The 25,105-nt window shown below is 42.1% G+C and overlaps 1 protein-coding gene across 1 annotated transcript in view; it reads left to right on the top strand.

The window, feature by feature from the left end:
- Nucleotides 1-21,314, top strand: part of ptgir (prostaglandin I2 receptor) — a 32,632-nt gene extending 11,318 nt beyond the window's left edge. The window contains exon 3 of the mRNA XM_061719395.1: nucleotides 20,957-21,314. Coding sequence (XP_061575379.1) covers nucleotides 20,957-21,196 — 240 coding nt within the window. The 3' untranslated portion in view covers nucleotides 21,197-21,314. The remainder of the gene's footprint in view (nucleotides 1-20,956) is intronic.
- Nucleotides 21,315-25,105: the final 3,791 nt, after the last annotated feature.

The following is a 25,105-nucleotide window of genomic DNA, read 5'->3' as shown; positions in this document are numbered from 1 at the left end:
GTCCATTTCTCAAGGCTCAAATAGAATAATTTAGTGAACGAGATCTGCTATTCAATGAGAAAGAAATTAATGCAATATGGCTGCAGAAATGAAAACAACATCTTGAATCAAGAAGTTTTTACTCCATAAACACAGCTGTCATTGGTTGTTTTGGTTCTGTGATTGGCTGTATGCCTATCCAGTGGTGTCCAGATGCAGTTTCTTTCTTCTTCCTGCGTATAGATGAAGAAAACAATTAAGATGACTGACCAGACCACAGCGCTTCAGCTTCCGCAAATTAAAGATGTTTTTCATATCCTCAGAACCATCATTTGTTGATTACCGGCTTTCTAAAAACATTTTTAACAATATGATAAAATATTTGCACCGGGAACAAGTCTGACATACTGCCGCAATGTGAACCAGACTCCTGCTCCGATCATACGGAGACCGGGCATCCCTTAGCAGAGAGTCCCGGGCTCCATACTCATTGAGCCCCCACAGAATGGCACAAGTGACACAGTCGAATGCCTTCTCCAGATCCACAAAGCACATGTAGACATGTTGGACTCCGCCAGGGCTGCCCTTTGTCACCAGTTCTGTTCATAATTTTTATGGAACAGATTTCCAGGCGTAGCCAGGGGCCGGAGGGGATCCGGTTTGGGAACCTCAGGATTTCATCTCTGCTTTTTGTGGATGATGTTGTCCTGTTGGCTTCATCGGACCGGGACCTTCAGCATGTGCTGGGGCGGTTTGAAGCTGAGTGCGACGCGGCAGGGATGAGAATCAACACCTCCAAATCCGAGGCCATGGTTCTCCATCGGGAAAGGGTGGCATGCCTTCTCCGGGTGGGTGGAGAAGTCCTGCCTCAGGTGGAGGAGTTCAAGTATCTCGGGTTCTTGTTCACGAGTGAGGGAACGATGGAGCGGGAGATTGACAGACGGATCGCCGCAGCGTCTGCAGTTATGCGGTCGATGTACCGGACCGTCGTGGCGAAGAAGCAGCTGAGTCGAAAGGCGAAGCTCTCGATTTACCGGTCAATCTACGCCCCTACCCTCACCTATGGTCATGAACTTTGGGTAGTGACCGAAAGGACAAGATCGCGGATACAAGCGGCCGAGATGAGACGAGTTCGGTCACCCGGGAGGAGCTCGGAGTCGAGCCGCTACTCCTTCACATTGAGAGGAGTCAGCTGAGGTGGCTTGGACATCTGTACCGGATGCCTCCTGGACGCCTCCCTAGGGAGATTTTAGAATGTTTTCACATTCGTCTTGGGTTTTGGTAATTCTAAACTTACTAACAATATCAACAACAGATACAGAATAATAATAGTGATCATAAAATTGTGTAATTGGCAATGAAGAAGCTTTATAAAATAATAATACAATTGAATAGAATTACAGCACTAGAGGAAAGAATGCAATGCAAAGAAAATGTATAGAACATTTCTTTTTCCTGAGAACTGTAAAATTGTGCAGGGCTGATCTGCAAAACATTCCGTTATTCACAGGTATGTACAAGTATGTTGGACTAGCGTATGAGTTTGTAGGGCGCATTATCTCACTGAAACAGGACAGGGGGCGGGGGTGACTTCACTAATAAAACCAAGTTGAAATTAGTGATTTTCAACTTCGTCATATTATATTGTTTAGCCAAAAATAGATACATTACCTCTTCGCTATCCATCCTACAAATGACCGCTGAAAACAGAAAAGTAGTTTTGAAAGTCCGTCCCGTCTTCTCTCATTCAATATCAAAACAAATGCACGCGACGGGGACAGGAGTTTTCCGGCAGTACGCGCTGGTGCTCATGGGAAACATAGTGTTCTTTCTGGTAAAGCACTACCGCTTTTGTCCAAAGGAGCCGCCAAACTCAACAAAAGCTGAAAGTTACTTTGTGCTGCTTTAAAATTTAAGGCTGGTTTTTTAGAGCTTTATTTCCCTCATTTGTTAAAAAAACATTGTTATCTTAAACTTAGATGAGGAGGAGGCTGAAACCAGGACAATGAGCTGGACGGTGCTTACATGACCCACGGCTGCCTGGTGGAGTCTGTGTTGTCTGTCTGTCTGCATGAGTCGAAGTAGTTTCACCTTTTTTTGTTGTTTTTTTTAAAGAGGGTGAGGTAGTTATTTCCTTGGTAATGCATTTCATCCAGTGACTTTTAACCATTTCCATCTGCTTCCAGGCTGACTGTTCACCACAGGTTGAGCAGTCCAAGTGACCTACAGTAATACCGTCAAATGTAACTTTTCTGCTGTACGCTGAAATATCCTTGAGATTATAGACCCCTGTGCAGTCCGCTCTGACAACACTGTTAAAATCAAAGCATTTTTTATGATTGTTTTAGTAACATTTTGCAGACATATGGTCGTGGTTACTGTAATTAACGTGATTACCATGTTAAAAAAAAACATTGTTTGAAAAAAACAGGGTTTTTTTTCTGAGGTATGCCCTCTGTGAAAAATGTGTTTTTCAACCAAGTATTCTGCAGTGGAAAGCATTTTTGGGTTGAAATCCAAGAAGTAAAACACAGCAATGTGGCATCAGTGTCTGATTTATTAAACTTTGTAACTAGAATCAACTTCAAATAAGAAATATTCCTTTCTCTACTGTCTTTAAAAAAAAAAAACATTTGTCCAGCGTAGTGCTGGTCAGTACAACAGCGGCTGGGAGGAGTGGATGTTATCGATTCATTTTTTTCCCTCCTGCTTTTAGCTCAGAGCAAAAGCCTTTTGCTGGTGCCATGGAGGCGTTTCACAACATTTCCTGTGGTAACATGAATTCAGAACGTTTCCTCTTAGAAAAAAGAAAAAGAAGAGGTTATTTAGTGACATGTCATCAATGTTTTGTGGTGAGATGCTTGCATGGGTTGCAACTCGTGGACGTAAATCCTGTTTAGCATATTTTTCAATGTACAAATGTAATTTTTGCCAGCGCTGGATTTACCTTTGTTTCGCGGTATTTTCAGCAGTATTAGGTTTGGTTTTTTATTCATCGTAGCAGTTAGGTCTTAGCTTCTTGAGCCTTTTGCCTTCTTTCGTACTTGTCTCTAGTGAATTGGGTCTAGTAAACCTCCCATTCACAGCAATTTCTCTTCAGTGTGCCGTGAGTGTACCAAACCACTCACAGTAGTGTGGAAGTGGGCTTTGTGCGAATGTCCAAGAGGGACTTTTCAAAGTGAACTAAGATGACAGTAGAATTGCTAATAATCAACATTTCTTAATTGAATCCAGTTTTTACTGTAAAGCTACAATACTTATTAACTTAGTTAACTCCGACTCCGCTGTACACCAGTTTAGATGGGTTTTGTTGATACCACCCTGATACTTATCACCCAGCACACGCTTCATCTCTCTTATCGTCGCATGCACATCTAACGCCATCCAGAGACAGTTTAATTCTGTGTCCATTGTTTCTGCTTCTTGGAAATCAAAGTGTAATCCAGAGCAACCAGACTAGTTCTTTATATCGAAGAGGAAATTAAATAGTACTTGCTGGCCAGGATACGCACACTTGTCACTGACAAACTTTAGTACGAGTTTGCCTTCCACAGAATATAACGATAAACATTATTATTGTAGATTCTCTTCAAAAATGATTGTATGCTACTGAGGGTTTTGATTTACTTTTCAGGTCAATTCAAAGCACAACTTTGGTCACGACTGTTATAATCAAATTCAGCACAATGGATCAAGTTTTAATTGTTCCCATACACTGGAAACATTGTGAAGTTACGCTTTTGACCCAGTTCAGTTTGCTCCACTAAACCGTCAGCAGTTCTGTCAGGAAACGTCATCTCAGAACTTTCAGCTGGTTCCTGCCATACAAGGTCCGTGTGAGTTGTGTTTTATGCCGAGTTCATGGAGTGACTGATGGGGACAGAAGCAGCACGACTAAAAAAAACAAACATTAATGTTACTTGTATAAAAGTAGACATAAATGACAGTTCATTGAAGAATATTATATTTATATATATTTACTGTGGCAGTCTTAGCGGCTGGTGATATCATTTGGCATGTGCCAAGTTGGTCGAAACCCTCCTGGTCTGGCAGATTCAGGGGGGTAGAAAGTTTTTAGGGTAATGAAATTGAATACTGAACATAAAATTAAAATTATGAACTCACATTTATATATTATTAAATAGTTTACTATGTGTTTATTTTTAAGGATTTGTTCATAAATACTATTCTTTAAAAAAAGAAAAACACTCACACATCTCGTTGCGTACCACCTGATACCTCCAGAGACATGTGTATCCGCGTATGCGTAACGCTAATCCAAAAGATAAACACATCTCATTCTGGAAACCTCTGAAGAAGGAACAGGGAGCTGAATGGGAAGTTTCTGCAACAAGTCAATTTTTTTCACTGGAATATCGCAGGAAAAAGTCCAGGACTTGTAGCGTACGTGTGGCGCAGCACTGTTGTGTGCCTGTGTCACAACATGATTCATCAGTTGATTGTTCAAGTAAACACTCTTGCTAAAAATCCAGCAACCAGCCATTCTTCTGCAACTATTTACTGCTCTTACAAACAACTTTTTTTCTTCAGTGTTTTCCATATTTGTCTTTTTGGTTTCTTGCCATGTATGCAGACAATGAATATCCTAACATGAAGCAGCCTCACAACTCATAGTGTTCCCATTTGGGATAATTTTTCTGAGTCACTTTAAATTGTCAGGAGGCTCCCATAATTACGAGAAAATATTTACAGGGCGGTACATTGGATGCGGAAACTGCTGTTTTCTGTCTGTGATATCTCATAGTATGACATGGAAAATCATATTCTGGTGACTATTATTTATAACAGAGATAGGCCCAGTCTTAATATTGTCACAAGTCATTTATTATCTCAGTTCATGCTTTTGAAATCATTTCATAAAAGTACACGATATAAAAATTTGGGGATGGTATTTCAGGATGAAACATGCAAGTTTTAATGGTTAATCTTCCCGGTGCGCTGATCTTGTCCCCTTGCGGTTGACAGTGGGTTCCAACCTTTGGTAAATGTTAGTAAAACACAGCCATATGTTTAATGGCTTCTATTATTACAGTTTTCTTTTTATTGTGTAATTTTGGCTCGCTCAACTGCTGTGGGACTGTTATGTAACTATTTATGCCTGTAACCATTTCACTATCCTGTGTGTTGCGTCAGAGCAATGCATTAATGCATGTTGCTCTTCAGGATGTTTCCCGGTTCCCATTTCCCCCAGAGAGCCGATCGAAGCATCTGGTCCATTAGCAACCTGTCGTCTCAGCACTGACGGGCTCTTCTCTCTGGAAACCCTCCTCAAGATAAAGCCTTATCCTTTGAAGAATATAGAGAAAGTTCAGTCACTGAATGTTCAGTGCTTCTCACACTACAAATACCAGGTCCATAGTGAGGTTCTGTTTAATTATTATAATTCTAAAGAGTTATGGTTTAAAAGAAAAAAAACTGGAATTAATAAAGTTGCAGACCAGCATTTTACCCATGTGGTGCCTGAAAGTCCAGCAAGCTCTGTCTTTGGTCTAAGACCTGCTCAATGACGAGTTTGAATATTCTCCCAAACTGCCTTATCTTTAACCTTTGGGTTATTTGCTAAAATAAACTCAAATCTGTTAAACAAATACTTCTATGAGTGATTCAATTGCATCAGGCCATAATTAATTCAGTTGTTTTTCCGTCTCGGAGCTGATCCCAGCTGGATCCAGCTCTCCGTACGCATCCCCCTTAACTTAATAACCACTTTTTTATGGACATTTGCGTGCAGAAAGAGGAACAATGTAATTCTGGTTCCATGCTCCACCTCGCAGCTCCGCCAGGAGATACAAGAGCTATAAAACGGTTGGGACGCAGCAGTGAGATACGACGCCCTCTCATCAAACAAACCATAATGTGCATAACGCGGCGATCATCTGTCGATGTGCTGATGGACTTAGGGAAGCAGTTGACACGCCGGTTCCATAAAACCATAATATAATAAATTAATGAATAATCTACATCTAGGAAACATGGAAATCATTAAAATTTCCCTGGATGAGTTCACCTTCTGGCGCATCTGTTTTTCAGAAGATGACAATAGTCACCATATGAGAATTCACTTGCGTGCTTTCAGACATGTTGCTGAATAAATATGATGTAATGGGATCACTAATAATAAAGGAAGTTGTTGTGCCCCCCCCGCCCCCGACTTCCAAACCTTCTCCTCCCTTAGCCATGACTTTTCCCCTTTTCCTTCCACGAAGCTCAGCTGCCATCACTTAGGTTATGATTCATAACATTTAAAAACATATTAGTTGAGCGGCTGCTCTGTGTCATTGCTTGTTTGGGTGTTCATTTATCTGACAAATAGATAGAAAAAAAAATGTTCTGGCATGAGACGTCCTAAACCCACTTTGTGTTGATTTCAAAATGTGTATCATCTCCACATGAGACAACTTAATCTGCAAAGAGCCAAATCTGCATGCAGGCAAGAGGGATTTATTTAATTTAGCAAGATAATTGCAACCAGGCAGAAGGGCCGATTTTGTGGTTTGGGATTTTAGGGTCCAGTGAGCATTAAATGATGTTTACAGAATGATGATGGGAATGATTTGTCCCCTTTCTCCTCTGATGCCAGTGACACCCTCCTAAAATTAGCCTTGTTTGACAAACACCTAGTTCCCAGATTCATTATTTAAAATAATGTTTTCACATATGCTTAATTTAGTGGTGAAACTGGGACTTTATAAAGGCATATTTTTGATTAACCCTTCAGCCTCTTCTCAGGCTTCTGCTCCCATGACATCCTCCCCCTTAACATAGGGCTCTGGTAGTCAAATGAAGTGATGTGCTTTCATTGCTTGATAAAAGTATTTTGTAATAGTCCATCCAATCATCCATTTTCTTCCGCTTATCCGTTAGGGGCAGCAGTCTTAGCAGAGTTGCCCAGACTTCCTTCACCCCAGACACTTCCTCCAGCTCTTCCAAGGGGAGTCCAAGGCGTTCCCAGGCCAGCCCAGCGTGTCCTGGGTCTTCCCCGGGGTCTCCTCCCGGTGGGACATGCCTGGAACACCTCCCTAGGGAGGAGGGACATGCCTGGAACACCTCCCTAGGGAGGCGTCCAGGAGGATCCGATACAGATGCCCAAGCCACCTCAGCTGACTCCTCTCAATGTGAAGGAGTAGCGGCTCGACTCTTTCGACTCAGCTCCTTCTTCACCACGACGGTCCAGTACATCGACTGCATAACTGCGGACGCTGCACCGATCCGTCTGTCAATCTCACGCTCCATTGTTCCCTCACTCGTGAACAAGATCCCGAGATACTTGAACTCCTCCACCTGAGGCAGGACTTCTCCACCCACCTGGAGAAGGCACGCCACCCTTTCCCGGTGGAGAACCATGGCCTCGGTTTTGGAGGTGCTGATTCTCATCCCTGCCGCGTCGCACTCGGCCGCAAACCGCCCCAGCACATGCTGAAAGTCCCGGTCCGATGAAGCCAATGTCATCTGCAAAAAGCAGAGACGAAATCCTGTGGTTCCCAAACCGGATCCCCTCCGGCCCCTGGCTACGCCTAGAAATCTGTTCCATAAAAAGTATGAACAGAACCGGTGACAAAGGGCAGCCCTGCCGGAGTCCAACATGCACCGGGAACAAGTCTGACTTACTGCCGGCAATGTGAACCAGACTCCTGCTCCGATCATACAGAGACCGGACAGCCCTTCCTCAATGGAAGGCAGGTCAGTCGGATTGAGGAGATCCTTGAAGTATTCCTTCCAGTCCGACGGGAAAAAAAATTGCAATAGTAACAGAGAAAAAGTGATGAAGCTCAGCAAGTAAAAAAAGTGAGCCCAAATTTACGAAAGGCGTGCCCAACATTTCATTCAATAGGTTGTTGTTGCGTGATTGAAGTACTGCAGGTGCTACTGAGCGAGTTTACCTGTCGTTCTGTCTTTTAAAATGTCACTTCTAGAAGAAAACCTGCTCTGTTTTTCAGGCTTCTGCAACCGCATGCACATCTGAGTCCTCGACTAATTTGAAAGAATATTTTACTCGGAAATTAATTTTTAATTAATTTTAAGGGCTAAATGCCTTTAAAACAAGTTTGGTGTGTGTTCATCACTAATTGTTTTGATGTACTCCTTGAACACAGCAAAACTCTGTCAACACTTTAAACACACTACTGTTGAAGGAGTAAACTGAAGCACTCTTTCAAGAGAAACGGAGACACTTCTCATGATGTCGCCCATAGGTTCCTGAAGAGTAGTCCTGAAGCCCATACTTGCTACACTTGATGCGATCTTGACAGGAGATAACCCCACTCATCTGCTGATTTATCCAAAACTGGGCAAGTCTGCTAATCAAACAAGCCGTGCTGTTACTTGAAACATGACCACCAATCTCAATTATCCAAAGAGCACTAACTTTGGCTTAACTTAAGATGCTAATTGACATTATCTTACATTTATTCTGATGGACTCCATATATCCTCATTCATCTATCCTCTTTTCAGACGTTGTTAACGTAATGACATCTGAAGTAACGAGCTGGGATAGGCTCCAGCATACCCCGGCGACCCTGTTTACGGTTAAGCTGGTATAGAAAATGGATCGAAATAATAACAAAATGCATTTCTTAATTCTGTGTTGTTTTGTTTTTATTCAAGGATGGCCGGATAGCATCCAGCCATCCAGCTATATTTCACCCATCTTTACTTTATGTAGTGTCTGTGGAGAAATGGTATATATATATATATATATATATATATATATATATATATATATATATATATATATATATATATATATATATATGTGTGTGTGTGTTATTTCTAAATGTAGGGTAACATTTAAATCTACAACACAGCATGTTTATTGCTATCACAAACGAGTGCTAAAGTTAAGCTGTGAATATTGTATCATTTTTTTTTTAAACATTGTTAAACAACTTGTATTGATTACAGAGTTAGCGTCTCATCAGGATGGGAAACCTAAAACTGAAGCCAAGTAGTGTAAGTTAAGACCTGAGTTTATTTGTATTTAACTCTGATTGGATAATGCCATATTATTTTAATCAGCCTATAGAATGCACTCAATTACTTTTGTTTAAATGTTAATTGAAAGAATATATATATATATATATATATATATATATATATATATATATATATATATATATATATATATATATATATATATATATATAAAGAAGATATATAAAAACGTGGAACGCATGTTAAGAATTAATAGAAATGTATTGAGTGGGTGTGAAATTAAATTATTAAGAGCGAAACGGGTTTTTTGTTTATTACTGCTCTAAACACGGGAGTTATTGGAGATCAAGTCACTTTTGCAGGGATCCTCTGGTGGCCAGTCAAGGAACTTCAAAAAATCTCAGTTGTGCATTAAACTCATCCTGGAAGTTGGATGATTGGTGCTTGGTTGCGATGTCTTAGCTACATATAAGAAATAAACAAGAGGCAGCTCAACCCAGTACTGCAGATCACCACATAGTGTCTGGTGATGTAATTACATCGTAACAAGGGACAAGTATTAACATTGACATTGGAAGGCTACCTGTGTAGTTGTTACAATGAATCATAAATCAAACTTTAGTCAACAACCTGATTTGATAAACTTTAAAAATCACAAACTAGTAGCTTACTGACGTATGTCTTTCATTAAGCATCTGGTGTGATATCTGCAGACCTAAATGACACCTGCAATAACTCTGGACATCAGTTCACACAGTAAACAGCAGTAAAGGCAATAAAAGCATAATAACCAGATGTTACTTTTGCCACAGGTCTTTCACTGCTGAATTTAATTTTAAAAGAGACTTATATTTCTGTGTATTTCTTTTGAAATATTTTTACTTCTGTAATATGGCTTAATTAAACATTTATTTCAGTTTTACACACAAAAGTAATGCTTTTCCTTGCCCACCACAACAATTAATGTCTCAACATAACAGATGAAACCTACTGAACCGGCTTAAACCTACTGATTTGTGGACTAGCATTGTGAAATCAATATTATACAAATATTTTTTTTTATTATTATTCTTTTTAAAAAGAAAAGTTGGTAAAAAAAAAATAAAAGAGAAACTGCATAAGGTGCATTCTGTTTGAGGTTTGACCAGCTGAAGAATGGATTAAAGGAATAATGAGTTTACAGTATTTATAGCGCATCTCTTTTTCTGACCTCATTGCTCACCTGGAGCAAATGTCATCAACAATTTGCCTTCATTTAGGAGATAAGAAAGGATTATTTCAGGATTATTTCAAGTGGATGCTCCTCTTTGCCAGTGAAACTAAGAAAATGCACCTTATAATGTCCAGTCATGTCGAGCTTTTTACAAAGACAACAATAAAGTGTTCAGATGGCAAACATCGAAGTGGCTTTCTGTGAGGATATGTGTCACAACCAACTTAAAATTAAATAATAAATTAATTATTAATAATTAAATTAATTAATTAATATTAATAATTAAATAATTAATAATTTCAATCACATCATTTAGCCACATGAACACATCAATAAATCAACACTTAAAGTTGTCGTAGTCAGTTTTTTTATTTCTAAACTAAGGTAACTGTATTTTTAAGTCAAAGGCGGCCTTTATTTTTAGTCAACAGCCTTCAGAAGATATTTTCCACAGATTTAAAACTGCATCAGAAGTTCAATATCGGGCCGCAGTGGTGGAGAACACGACAGTTTTATGTCTGAACTGAACAGGAACTGGAGTCTGTTGCAACCTATTAGGCAACATACCCTGTGCTCAGTTTTGACATAAACTGGTACTTGTTAGCCTTTAAATTCTTGAAAGTTGGGGTTTCAGTGTTTGGGAGTTGCTTCCACTTCCTCTTAGTTTTTTCTCTTTTTGTCAGCAGTTTTTTTGTGCTAATTAAACAGTGGCTTTCCACCCCCTGCTCTATTAACTACAGGAACAAAAGGGTGACGATGATAGGTTCTGTCCATAAAAAACTGCATACCTAATATTTATTTTTCTTCTTATTGCAGTGGGCAGCATAAACGTTTTACAGCGTTGTCCTTTGCCTACACAAACATTTGTTTATCCTGTTTGTCGTTCTCAACAAACTCTGTTTGGTATGTTGCAACAAAACGGTCTCCTAGAGGAAGAAAACTGACTGCAGCTCACAAACTCATCTGAAGAGAAGCAGCGACCAGCTTCTAAGCATTTCCTGTCACTTGCTCCCTTCTGGTGTTTTTCTTGCCCTGAAAACAACTCGTGTACACTTTCGATGTGACTGGTTCACACCGATAGCAACTGTAAAGTGTCAAATAAAGATGCCTTTTTGCCTGCAGTAAGGATAAAATCACAGATGTGGGTGCACACCCACTTGTTATGGTGATATTAGACGCTCTGCAGGAAAAGATGTTCCACCTGAAACAAGATGTTCAAATACATTTTTTTTTCTTTTTTAAATGTATTTATTTCTTAGTTTTTGTTTACATATTTATTAATTCAAAAATAGACATATATTAAAGATTTTAAATAATTTGAAACGTCATATAATGAAATAGGGTGTAGTCACATAAAAAAAGGGTAGAATGACCTTTCTTTGTGCATTTTTCTATACGGCCTTGTATTTTTTTCTGATTTGAGGTAATATATTTGACTCCATAGATCTGACATGAAGCTTCACACTTCTCTCGCTGAAAGAGCTCAGGGACGAAATGTTTGATGGAGAGAGCACATAAAATAGAGAAGCCTGCCATAAATGCTAGTGTAAACCTTGAAAGTGCTCTTTATTGATGCTCTTTACAGCCTCATAGCTCCACATTATGTCAAGTCCATGCAACATGCTCCACGAGTAGGCCTGTCTGTACACATCTGAAATGAAGGATATTCATTGGTGTTAGATCATAAATACACGGCAGAGGCGCAGTAATGTCAGGAGGGTGTGAAATTCATAGAGGGCAACCTTAAGGAAGTATGATCTAAAACACCCTGCGTGTCCACATATGTGAGCAGTTGCCTTTTCGAGTCCGGTCCTCTACCAGACCAGGAAACCACTGGGTTTTATGCAGTACCTTAAATGTTCCCAGGACTGTGCTCCTCTGGACAGAGATCTCTGATGTTGTTCCTGCGCTCTCTAGGTTTGAAGGTTTACTGCCCTGAGGGCTTCATTTACCCCTGGCACCACTGTTGCTTTCACACGCCACATCTTTACCGCTTCCTCTTTTAACCCATGGTATTTTTCCAGCAAATTACTGTACGTCCCTTGCTCTTCTTGCCGTTTGCTAGAGGTTGCAAATCAGAAGAGGGTCGCAGCTTTGAATGTTTAAAGTTGTATTTATGTTGCGGAAGGTACATAAGTGTCAGAAACTCCCAGCGTAGTACATAAGGATCTAAACATGGAAAGTGGTGGAAACATTAATACTCTTCTGATTATTCTGATTATCACTTCATTAGTGTGACTCCTCTAGTTTCACAGGTGTAGCCCCACCGAGCTGGTTACATTAGTAAACTGAAACTAAAGTTATTGTTATCGGCCTCCACAGCAGGCAGGCGAATTTAACGCTAATGCAGTCATACCGCATTAGGACCTTTTCTTTCCCACTTTCTCCTTTTCTAGTTTACATCGTTATTTCCCACCTCATCCCAAATGTTGTATGCTGGACTGAGATCTGGAGACGGTAGAGGCTATTTAATTATGGGAACCTCATTGTTATGTAAAAAAAAAACAACTATGTTTGATCATTTGAGCTTTGTGACATAGTGAATCATCCTGCTGGAAGTAACCATCAGATGATGGCTACTTCTGACACAACGGGGATGAACTTGGTCAGGGACAACACCAAGGTGGGTTGTGGGGGTTGAACTATACTTGAGTGCTACTAAAAGACGATCATGGATCCATGATTTCATGTTGTTTATGCCAAATCCTTATTTCTACCATCTAAATGGCGCTGCAGAAATTGAAACTCATCAGACCAGGTAATGATTTTCAACTCGGCTCTTCTCCAGTACTGGTGAACCAGGGTAAATTGTAGATTCACTTTCCTTTTCTTAGCCAGCCACACCAACCACAGTGTGGTCTTCTGTTGCTGTGGCACATTTTCTGTGTAGCTAAAGCTTGATTGTAGCTTCTGCAGATGTTAGTTGAGTTATCGTTGGCTTTTTCTCATGTCAAACCTGTGCGACTGCTCTGTTCTGGCATTAACAAGGCATTTTCCTCAGAGTAAACCAACCGTAGTTTCATCCAGGTTGTTTGTCTGACAACCATTTCACATTCAAAGTCACTTATATCACCTTTTATTTCATTCTGAGACATGATTTGAACCCAAGTTTGTCTTGTCTGTAATAATTTGAAGTGAATTTATTTCCTAATATGTTGACTACAGTACACAGAAATGTATCGCAGATTGAGCAAACTCACAGAAGGCCGATCTTCTACCCTCACAACAAATGACATCAACACTGTTCTATAAATGTGAAGCTTCTTCAGAGACGCTATGCACTGTGGCATTCTCTCCAGCCTACCCCTCTGCTGTAACCGGTATTCCCTGAAACTGGGTAATCGCCAGACTGCCTCCCCTCATCCTTTTGTAATGATTGTGCTATGAAACAGGATTAGGAAGGGAGTTCAGAAGAGTTCAGAAGAGTCCACCAGGACCACGAGATGGAAAATAATGGCTTGTGGAGTGTAGACATCCATTATGTGGTCTGTTTCCTGAAAGTTGCAGCAGTCAAGGGCCGCAGATAGCATCTTATGTGTAGCAGATAGGATACACTCATTTACCCCAGACAAACTGAGCCCAGGTACCCAAGCTTTGTACAGGATGTTAAAGTGAAACAATATATTGGAGAACTGAAACAGATTATTAATCATGCAAACTTAAAGAATGCGACCTGCGGCTTTTTCTGCTGAGTTAAAAAAAGTCTCTGTTGCTAAATCAAGTAATTTGAGCAGCTTCAGCTGGAAGGCATTTAACTGCTTAGTAATCCATCAATGTTGTATTTTTTAAGGTATTGTATTTCTTAAGGTATTTTGCCTTGAAAAATATCCCCATGAATGATATAAAGATCTGTTTCTCTGTGATTCCTCTCTTAAACGTGTCAGAGTTTTGGTATTTAGTTCCTGTTTTTTTGTATTTTGAAACCCTGTGTCCTTGTGTTTCAGTTTTGTGTTGACTTCCCCTGATCCCCTGTCCCGATCATGTGCACCTTTGTCTCGTCAAGCCTTCTGTGTATATCTAGTCTTGTCTTTCCCTTGTTCCCCGCTGGTCCGTACTGTTTGTACCCTGCTTGTGTCCTGTCAGTTTTTTTTTTTGGTTTTCTCTAATGATTAGCTATTGTGTTTTTTGCAGATCCTGCTCAGCAGCGCTTTTGGTTTGTTTTGGCATAATAACTCACCTTTTTTTGATACTCCTGTCTCCTTGGTCTCCTGCATTTTGGTCCTACTTCAACCATCCCGTGACAAAACGCTTTAGATGGTGATAAATTATGTGTTTGCACGTTTTCAGCTTGCAGTGTGTGTGCAGCTGTCTTCCAGTGTATGCACCGACTATTCTATTCAGTGCATGTGTGAGCATATTTGCTTTTGGAGAATGTATATATCAATATCCATGCTCATAGTTTGAAGCTTCAAAGCGTGCTGCACCTGCATGGCTGTCCTCCTCACCACAATCCTCCTCTCTTTTAAACTCTCTGGCCTGCTCTATAACCACACACTGATACATTAATTTTCTCCTGTTTAAGTAGGGTTTGACATGTCATCAGTTCTGGCCCCACAGCCTGTGGTGCTTGGAAAGGACAGCTTATGACTTGTTTGCCTCTCTGCAGGGCTTAAGGTCTTCCAAGAGTACCATAAGAGGCAGGGTGGCCTGCGGGAGCAGAGGCACGAGTGAGGGTGGTAATGGGAAATGAGACAACAATGGCAAGGATGATGGCAGAGCATAAGGGGTTGCATGTCTGCTTGAAATGTTTCTGGCAACTCTGCATGATGAATTAAGTGGATGACAGCTTTGCTTTTGAATAACAAATAGAGTTAGGTCTGTTTCTGGATCAGAACCCAAGAGAGGCTTTGAGACCGTCGCTTCTTATTTCTGTATTGTATATTTTTCTTTGTCATTTACAATTTGACTTATTTTACAGCAGACAGTATGAACCCAAGGTATTTCATGTTTTGGGATGTCAACTTAATTGTATTTGTTAATACACATCCAACCCTGCAGTTCAGGCCAGCATCGTGTTCCAAAACGTTGGGAAAGCAGTGAAGCTTTTACCTCTTTGTAATGTTGCTGTTCCTTAATGACACTTGAGACATTTTGCTATTGAGGCTATCAAGCAAGTATAATGGTTGTTCTTTTTTTGTTTTTATCCTCCACAGATTTTATTGAGAATAGAAATGCAGGCAGGCTTGTTCCAGGTGGTTTAGTACTTGGTGGCTGAAAAATGCTTGGACTCATTCGTCTGGCCACAGTTCATGTTTCCACTGTGCGATAGCCCATCTCAGATGCCTCAAAGCCCAGAGGTGTTGATGATGCCTCTATAGACAAGTTTAAGATAAGAATTTTTTGGTGCACAGTAAAGTTTCCAGTGGCATTTGTGAATGCAGTTCAGAATTTTACGACTTCACAGAGATCTCCCCCCAAAAATCCCTTGGTAATAATCCTGTGGTAATATGCTTCTATTAGCAGGTCTCTATTACCAGAAACAGCCCCACCACTACATTTTTTGGAGAAATTCTACGGAAACATGTTCATGTATTTGGGTTAAGTATTTAAGCATGTCCCTGAAAAACTGCTTTAACAGGGAGTGGTGTTGACTGGGTCGATTGCCAGTTGTGATATACTGTGCGCAGGAGATGATGTTCTGCCATCTATTTGCTGTTGATGAACAAAGGTTCTTAGTTATACAACTCAGGCTTGTGCCTTGGTTCTTTATAAGTTTTTCTCCAGATTCCTTGAATCATGTAATCATCTAATATTATGCTCTAGAAAAGGATAAATAGGCAAATAATGATATAATAAGAATAAGTAGGCATTCCTTCCAGTGTTTCTCTGGGAAACATTGTATTTATACGCTTTCATGACTTTATCATGCATTTGTTCACAAAGTACAGATTATCTGCCCATCTTGGCTCATCAGAGGCTCAGATTTTCTTGGATAGTGGTTTTGTACCATATTATTTCAGTCATCACACATTTGAAATAGCATAATTTCTTTAAATCCAATTTTCTCACTAAAGTTTTCCTGTCACAATTTTTTTTCCATTTGGAACAAGTTATAAGCATGATTTGCTGCAACTGATGCAAATCAATCAATTAATTTAAGTTCTAAAATGTGGTTTACAATGACTACAACTTAAGTTATATTAAATGTATGAATTGTTTGTATATTTTCTTTAATTTCTCATTCCCATACAGTTCTAAGAGTTAACTTTTTTTATTTTTTTATTTATTTAGTAAACATAAAGTGTATCAGATTCATTTTACTTCTTTTTGATTCCATGTAAGTATAGGTCACTCTCCGTTCACCATCCTCCAAAAATAAGAGTACTTTCTAAAAGTTCAACAAGAACTGCACATTTGTTTTGCATTTACCAAAAATGACATGTGGAGTTCCCCAGGGTTCTATCCTGGGGCCCTTCCTATTTAACATCTACATGCTTCCTGGAGTTCAGATTATAATAAACAACAAGATAAGTTATTTTAACTACCTAGACAACACACAGCTTTACATTACAATGCCACCAGGTGACAATGAAACTATATTGAGTAAATGCACAGAACAAATCAATGAGAGGATATGCTTTCATTTTCTTGAGTTGGACAAAAACGTAACTGAAGTAGTTGTTTTTACAGCTAGAGTCAACTAATTAGGCTGGAAATCTGGTTGTTGTTGACTCAGACCTGAACCTTCAGAGACACATTCAGACAATTACAAAGTCTGCCTTCTATCACCTGAAGAACAGCTCCAGGATTAAAGGACTAATGTCTCAGCAGGATCTTGAGAAACTCATTCATGCTGAGTAATCAATTAGGTCAAATTGATTACTGCAACAGTGTCTGCACCGGTCTGCCTGAAATGTCAATCAGGCACCAACTACTGATCCAGAATGCCGCTGCTGCTGCTGAAGGGCTCACTAAAACGAAGAAAGTGGACCACATCACTCCAGTCCTGAACTTTTACACTGGCTCCCTGTATCTCACCGAATAGACTTTAAAATACTTCTCTTTAAAAATGAAATGTTATAAATCACTGAATGGTTTAGGACCAAAATACATCAGAGACTTGTTGTCTATCAACCATCCAGATGGCCGTGACCGGTAGGGGTACCAGAGCCATTTCACAAAAGAGAATGTCTTTGCAAGAAAGAATACGGTTGGCCAGGCGAGTCATTCCTCATCTCTGGTTAAGAAAAAGAAAGTAATCCACTGGCCTCTTGATTAACTCTCCCAACAAGGAGACAATCTAATTGTTGCATCAGCATCCTCTGTTGGAAGCAATGCCCGTGTGCCAAGGTTTTCACATTGTTGCACTGGTGAGTTCAACATCTCCGTTATTTAGGGCCTGGAAACTGTAACTCTGCTTCGCTATCTTTCTGTTGACTTTTATCAGTATGTGAACAATCTGCGTGACTTCAAGCCAGTTCACGAGCAGGCAGAGGACTGTTCAGGTCTGTGTCTTGTCCTCCTGGTACTTTTATTCATCCTGGCTCTGGTTCCCTGTGGCCCTTAGCAAATGTCTCCGGCTTATTAGTTTTCAGTCCAGGCCTTAGCAACAGGGAAACATTTACACCAACAGAAAAAAATCACTCAGTCGGTACAAGCCATTAAGCAGACTGCTGTTTTCTTGGATATTTCGTGGAGGAAATAGAGAATTGTTGATTGAGAAGAGCGAGGTGACAGCAAAGGTTCTTGGGCAGCTGCTGCTTCTGTTTGTGCCCAGGTTGCATGTGCAGCCGGCTGCTGACATCCGACTGACCTGCTTATAGTCTGTCATACTTCTCAGTTCGATGCAAAAACATGTTGGTGGTTTTTCAAGTAGCATTGCTTTGGTCTGTATATAGGACACTTAGTGGTTATGAAACTTAACGGTGTGCTCACACCATAAATGTTTTATTGTTTGCTGTTGCTGGCATTTGATAGGGCTGTGGTCTAAACATAAACTGCAACATAAACTGAGGCTGCGTTTTTCTTTAGATTAAACACCAAAGTGTCAAGAACTCAGCAGTATTTGTTGCTAAAGAAGATTGATTTAGCTCACGTTTTTTTTAAGCTTGCTCAGTGATCTAATTTAAACTAAAAATCTAAACTGTCACATGAAATTGCAAAATGTCATGTCATCTTCTCCCGCTTATCCGTTACCGGGTCGCGGGGGCAGCAGCCTCAGCAGGGATGCCCAGACTTCCCTCACCCCAGACACCTCCTCCAGCTCTTCCGGGGGGAGTCCGAGGCGTTCCCAGGCCAGCCGAGAGACATAGTCTCTCCAGCGTGTCCTGGGTCTTCCCCGGGGTCTCCTCCCGGTGGGACATGCCTGGAACACCTCCCTAGGGAGGCGTCCAGGAGGCATCCGGTACAGATGCCCAAGCCACCTCAGCTGACTCCTCTCAATGTGGAGGAGCAGCGGCTCGACTCCGAGCTCCTCCCGGGTGACCGAACTCCTCACCCTATCTCTAAGGGAGCGTCCAGCCACCCTGCGGAGGAAACTCATCTCGGCCGCTTGTATCCGCGATCTTGTCCTTTCGGTCACTACCCAAAGTTCATGACCATAGGTGAGGGTAGGGGCGTAGATTGACCGGTAAATCGAGAGCTTCGCCTTTCGACTCAGCTCCCTCTTTACCACGACGGTCCAGTACATCGACCGCATTACTGCGGACGCTGCACCGATCCGCCTGTCAATCTCACGCTCCATTGTTCCCTCACTCGTGAACAAGATCCCGAGATACTTGAACTCCTCCACCTGAGGCAGGACTTCTCCACCCACCCGGAGAAGGCATGCCACCCTTTTCCGGTCGAGAACCATGGCCTCGGTCTTGGAGGTGCTGATTCTCATCCCTGCCGCGTCGCACTCGGCCGCAAACCGCCCCAGCACATGCTGGAGGTCCCGGTCTGATGAAGCCAACAGGACAACATCATCTGCAAAAAGCAGAGATGAAATCCTGAGGTTCCCAAACCGGATCCCCTCCGGCCCCTGGCTGCGCCTAGAAATCCTGTCCATAAAAATTATGAACAGGACCGGTGACAAAGGGCAGCCCTGCCGGAGTCCAACATGCACCGGGAACAAGTCTGACTTACTGCCGGCAATGCGAACCAGACTCCTGCTTCGATCATACAGAGACCGGACAGCCCTTAGTAGAGGGCCCCGGACTCCATACTCACTCAGCACCCCCCACAGAATGGCACGAGGGACACGGTCAAATGCCTTCTCCAGATCCACAAAACACATGTAGACTGGTTGGGCAAATTCCCATGAACCCTCGAGCACCCTGCGGAGGGTATAGAGCTGGTCCAGTGTTCCACGACCGGGACGAAAACCGCATTGTTCCTCCTGAATCCGAGGTTCGACTATCGGCCGTAATCTCCTCTCCAGTACCCTGGCGTAGACTTTCCCCGGGAGGCTGAGAAGTGTGATCCCCCTGTAGTTGGAACACACTCTCCGGTCCCCCTTTTTAAACAGAGGGACCACCACCCCGGTTTGCCACCCCAGCGGTACTGTCCCCTTCCTCCATGCAATGTCGCAGAGGCGTGTCAGCCAAGACAGCCCTACGACATCCAGAGACTTGAGGTACTCAGGGCGAATCTCATCCACCCCCGGTGCCCGGCCACCGAGGAGCTTACGAACCACCTCGGTGACCTCGGCTTGGGTGATGGATGAGCACGCCTCCGAGCCCCAACACTCTGCTTCCTCAGTGGAAGGCATGTCAGTCGGGTTAAGGAGATCCTCAAAGTATTCCTTCCACCGTCCGACAATGTCCCCAGTCGAGGTCAACAGCTCCCCACCAGCACCATAAATGGTGCCGGCAGAGTACTGCTTCCCCCTTCTGAGGCGCCGAACGGTCCTCCAGAATTTCCTCGAGGCCGACCGAAAGTCCTCCTCCATGGCCTCCCCGAACTCCTCCCAGACCCGAGTTTTTGCCTCCAAGACTGCCCGAGCCGCGGCCCGCTTGGCCTGCCGGTACCTATCTACTGCGTCAGGAGTCCCACCGGCCAACATAGCCCGGTAGGACTCCTTCTTCAGTCTGACGGCATCCTGTACTTCCGGTGTCCACCACCGGGTTCTAGGATTGCCGCCACGACAGGCACCGGAGACCTTGCGTCCGCAGCTTCGAGCCGCCGCGTTGACAATGGAGGCAGAGAACATGGTCCACTCGGACTCGATGTCCCCCGCCTCCCCCGGGATCCGAGAGAAGCTCTCCCGGAGGTGGGAGTTGAAGATGTCCCTGACAGAGGGCTCAGCCAGACGTTCCCAACAGACCCTCACAATCCGTTTGGGTCTGCCCGGTCTGTCCAACCTCCTCCTCCGCCAGCGCATCCAACTCACCACCAGGTGGTGATCAGTTGACAGCTCAGCCCCTCTCTTCACCCGAGTGTCCAAGACATGCGGCCGAAGGTCAGATGAAACGACAACAAAGTCGATCATTGACCTCCGGCCTAGGGTGTCCTGGTGCCACGTGCACTGATGGACACCCTTATGCCTGAACATGGTGTTCGTGATGGACAAACTGTGACTCGCACAGAAGTCCAACAACAAAACACCACTCGGGTTCAGATCGGGGAGGCCGTTCCTCCCAATCACGCCTCTCCAGGTATCACTGTCATTGCCCACGTGAGCGTTGAAGTCCAAAATGTGAATCTGAATATTACAGACAAATCTGAGCCAATATTATAGTCGCCCAGACTTTGTACTTGAGACCTTTTATACCAGTTTAAATGCAATTCTTGGGAAAATACCTTTCTATTATCTTATTGCTTCACTCATTTTTGACGAATGAATAGCCTGTACTGATTTAATCTAATTGCAATCTTCTCCTTTCCTCAGATTGCAGGCTTTATCAACGCCATTCATCCGTTTAATGGAGACAAGGAGAATTTGACAGCTTTCCGCTTCTACGCCTTCAACCCCATCGTGGATCCTTGGGTCTTTATTATCTGCCGCAAGTCTGTGTTTCGCCACCTGTGCTCTCTGATGAGCTTTCGCTTTAGCAAAGGAGCGGTGAAGACAACGGCACACTGTGCTTTGTCTTTACCACTTGATAATGCCATTTCACGCAACCCCTAGATGTGACCGTGTTACAGATCAGCATGAACTACTGTTTGAAAGCCACGGATACAGCTGGCTGTGAAGAATGAAGGACTGAGGGCAGCGGGACGGTCGTGCCTAGAAAAACTTTGCAGCATTTCTGGAGCATTTCTGCACTCAGAATTTCATGGCACAAAGACAAACATGTATCTGTGACAAAGAAAATCTTTCGCGGCCGTTACAGTTTTCTGACAAACAAACCTCAGAGGAAATGGCCGAACTCAGTGTTTCTGTTCCACTATTTTCCTCATGGAGCCTGTTTCAACGATGCAGAGACAGTTGTGCCATTAAACGTAGCACTAACTTTCATAAAAGGAATGCATCGAGCCACACCAGGCCCATGAACAAATATACTGCAAAGTATGAAGATGTGTTGGATAAAGCTATATGGACATACAGTGTGCTTGAATGTACAGTATTTGTTTCTTCTTTAACTGCTAATTCTTGAGGACCCAGCATCACTGTTAGAGAACTCTTTAAGTGATAGCACGTGTGAGGGAGGTCACACGCATCATAAAGATTCATTCATGATAATGGAAGACCGCGTGCAACAGGAGAGGAGGACATTTTTCCACAGATAGGTAGTTTTATTACTAATCCATCACTGACACTTTCATATTGACAACATACTTGAAACACAGTAGGCCGTAAACCACAATTAAAGCTGCAAGCAGTGATGAACGGGCCCTCGCGTGTGCAATTTTCACCAATGAAGGTCAAGGACTCAAAACCGAGTCCGATGACACCACCCACAACTCTTTATGTCAAACCATTCAAAAGTTATGGCAGAAAGTAGGAACTATCACATATGGACCAATCAGATAAAGGGGGGGCGCGCTTTTTGGCGTCTATCGTCGCCACGGTAACGCTTTTGACTGAGAAAAGTAACGTGCATCGTCACAGGATCGAGTCGCACATTTTGATGTATAACACACCTGGGTGCACGTTACGGTTGGGGCGAAGAAACGGCCGAAGAAATGGCATAAATTTCGCCAAAATGACACGATTAATTCCAAATGGCCGACTTCCTGTTCGGTTTCGGCCATGGCGCCAGGAGACTTTTCTTTAAGTTGTGACATGATACAGGTGTGTACCGATTTTCGTGCATGTACGTCAAACCGTATGGTGGGGCTTGAGGCACGGCGTTTTCTAGGGGGCGCTGTTGAGCCATTAGGACACGACCACTAATGCAAACCATTAAATATCAAATTTATCGCCAGGCCTGGCTTGTGTGCAAAATTTGGTGACTTTTGGGGCACGTTTAGGGGGGCAAAAAGGCCCTCATTTCGTCGGAAAAATGAAAACGAGAAAAACAAGAAAAATTCCTACAGATACAATAGGGCCTTCGCACTGTCAGTGCTCGGGCCCTAACTATGTCTTAATTCTACAGATATAGTCCCTTTATCCCAGGTCCCACCGGGACAGAATGGGTAGTTGCCAAGTCTGTTTCGCCGCTCATATCAGGTAAAAGGAGCTGGCAGTAAATCAGACACAAATGGATTGGAGATTCCCGTCAAGTTGAAAATGAAAACACTACGAGGGAGTACTGACTTATACGTTGACACCAACCCATGGAGGCTGTAAGTAGACGTGTCTGAGAGAGGAGAGTTCAACCATGTATGCAAGAAGTCGGAAAAAAAAAAACGCATTGACGCCGCTCATCCTTTTTTATATGTATAATAGCGGTAAGGATGAGACATGGCAAGAAGTCGTCTTTAAACAAGGAGACGATGACATGGGTCTCATCTCAAAAGCTTCAAATTAGCTCTTCAACCACGTGAAGCGCTCCACTTCTGACAAGCTTCTGATGGGACATGAGGATGGAGCCAAACTGCGGTGAAGCCAAACCGCTGAGCTCCCGCTCCGGTTGGATCCAGTGCTTTTGGCTTTGTTGGAGTTAAGTGCTCATGTCAGCTGCACTGATGCTGATGATGCTGTGCTTAACAACAGCTGCCCTTCAAATTGCAAACAGACTTTGCACTTTTCCAATTAGAATTAGAATGCAACTTTCTGCTGGGTTGAACAGGAATTTTATCAACCTGCTCATAAACTTAACATAAAACGTTGATCCTACGCAATGATGACGCGTGGTGTCAACCACAAAGATCACAGTCCATCCAATATTGTTGAAGCGCTCCAGTTACTGAGGGGCATGTTACATTTTCAGGCTTTCTCCTAGTCCACACTGAGGGGAATTATTTTGTCCTAAAGATGATAAGGTTCCTTATTTGCATCGTCTGTATTCCAAGTTGTGCACTTAGTGCTAATCTTCATCACAATCTAACATAATTACATGATGTCTGCAGGTCTTGAAAGCATCAGATGAATAATGAGCAGCTGTCTCACGCCCCACCACTACTTGAGTAATCAGGTGACCAGTCAGAGCAGACTGGAATGTCCTAAAAAAAACTAAAGAAAAAAACAAGAACTGAAACAAGAAAAGATATACTTGCTCACTTATGAAAATGTGGTTGTTTTGTTTTGTTTTGTTTTGCTTTAGAGCAGTTTCTTCAAGTAGACGCCAAAATAAATCATGTAGTCTGTGAATTTCAATGCTGTGAGTTATTTAAAGGGACTGGGTGTCAGATTTAGGGATTTTTCATGTCGATTACCTCCTCCAAACATGCAGGAAAAACAGGCGCTCTGTTGATTTGTCCAGTCTGGGTTCCAGTAGAAACATGATGGTGCAACATATTGGGGAATTTAGACTTTAGTTTTTGGCGTTCAGGTTTTCTTACTCAAAGTGGTGGTGTTTTTTTGTTTTTCTTTTCAAAAACAACGCAGAAGTGCTCTCTAGATATCATCACCACCAGTACGGACTAGAAACATTTTAAAAGTGTGGAAAATGTAATCTATGTATATGTATATGTATATATGTATATATGTGTGTGTGTGTGTGTGTTGAACTCTTTATCGCGGTTGTTCCCATGTACTAATAACTGAACAAAGTTAAACAAAAATGGTTCACTTGTTTTCAAGCGGTTCATGTGAATCATGGAGACTTGGGATTTATCAAAAGAATTAATTTTGTTTAACTTATAAAATGCCCAAAGATTATTTCTTTGAAGTGAATTAGTGCTATGATAATACAATTAAATCAATGTATATTAACTGAAAGAAATTTAGATCAGTGAATGTAAGTTGAAACTTAAGGTTTGAGCTCTGATATTTAACTTAAAGGGTCACTTTTATCCTGAAATAAATCCTCTGACACCTGCATTGGTCTGTCCCAGTGATTGTGTTGCACAAACTTGAGATCCCACTTCTTCAGCCTATGATTATTGTGAATGTTTTGAGAGCCTTTCGCTTTTAAACGTATCTGCTGCTGCAGAAATGCACTGAGACCTTTTCTTTTTGTTGATGTGATTTTTACGTTTTGATTCATGCCAGTTCACTGTGCTGTGATGTTTTAAATTCCTCTCATTTTGATGTCTGTTGCGGTTTGTGCACCAGAATGCCAAGATGTAAGAACAACAGGCGTTCTCGGATAGCTTATTTTTTTTCTTCTTTTGCACTTTGACTTTCTGCATCTGCTTCTGCACGATCAGCTCAGGTCAAACCAGCTCCCAGCTGGGCACCTTATTCTTCTTGTTTGTACATCTGTTAAAATTAATGAAAGGATACAGTTCAGGAAAAAAGTATTCCTTCTGTGATACACATTTGTTGATGTGAAACACTGATGAAAGCAAAATGTCTCACTTGTCTGTATGTGAAACAAAAATAATATGCAGCTTGTCTGAGCAGATTCTGTCTCTTTTTTTTAATCTCCTATGAGGTCTATGCTGAGAAAGGTTATTACAAAAAGGTTTGGTACAATACGAACATTTAAATTTGGATTACCGTATATACTATTAGATTAGGTATTGTTGAACTAAATTTTAAATAGGT

The sequence above is a fragment of the Cololabis saira genome, chromosome 4 (genome assembly GCF_033807715.1).
Source record: "Cololabis saira isolate AMF1-May2022 chromosome 4, fColSai1.1, whole genome shotgun sequence".
Taxonomy (NCBI): Eukaryota; Metazoa; Chordata; class Actinopteri; order Beloniformes; family Belonidae; genus Cololabis; species Cololabis saira.
This window is presented reverse-complemented; position numbering and strand designations above follow the sequence as displayed.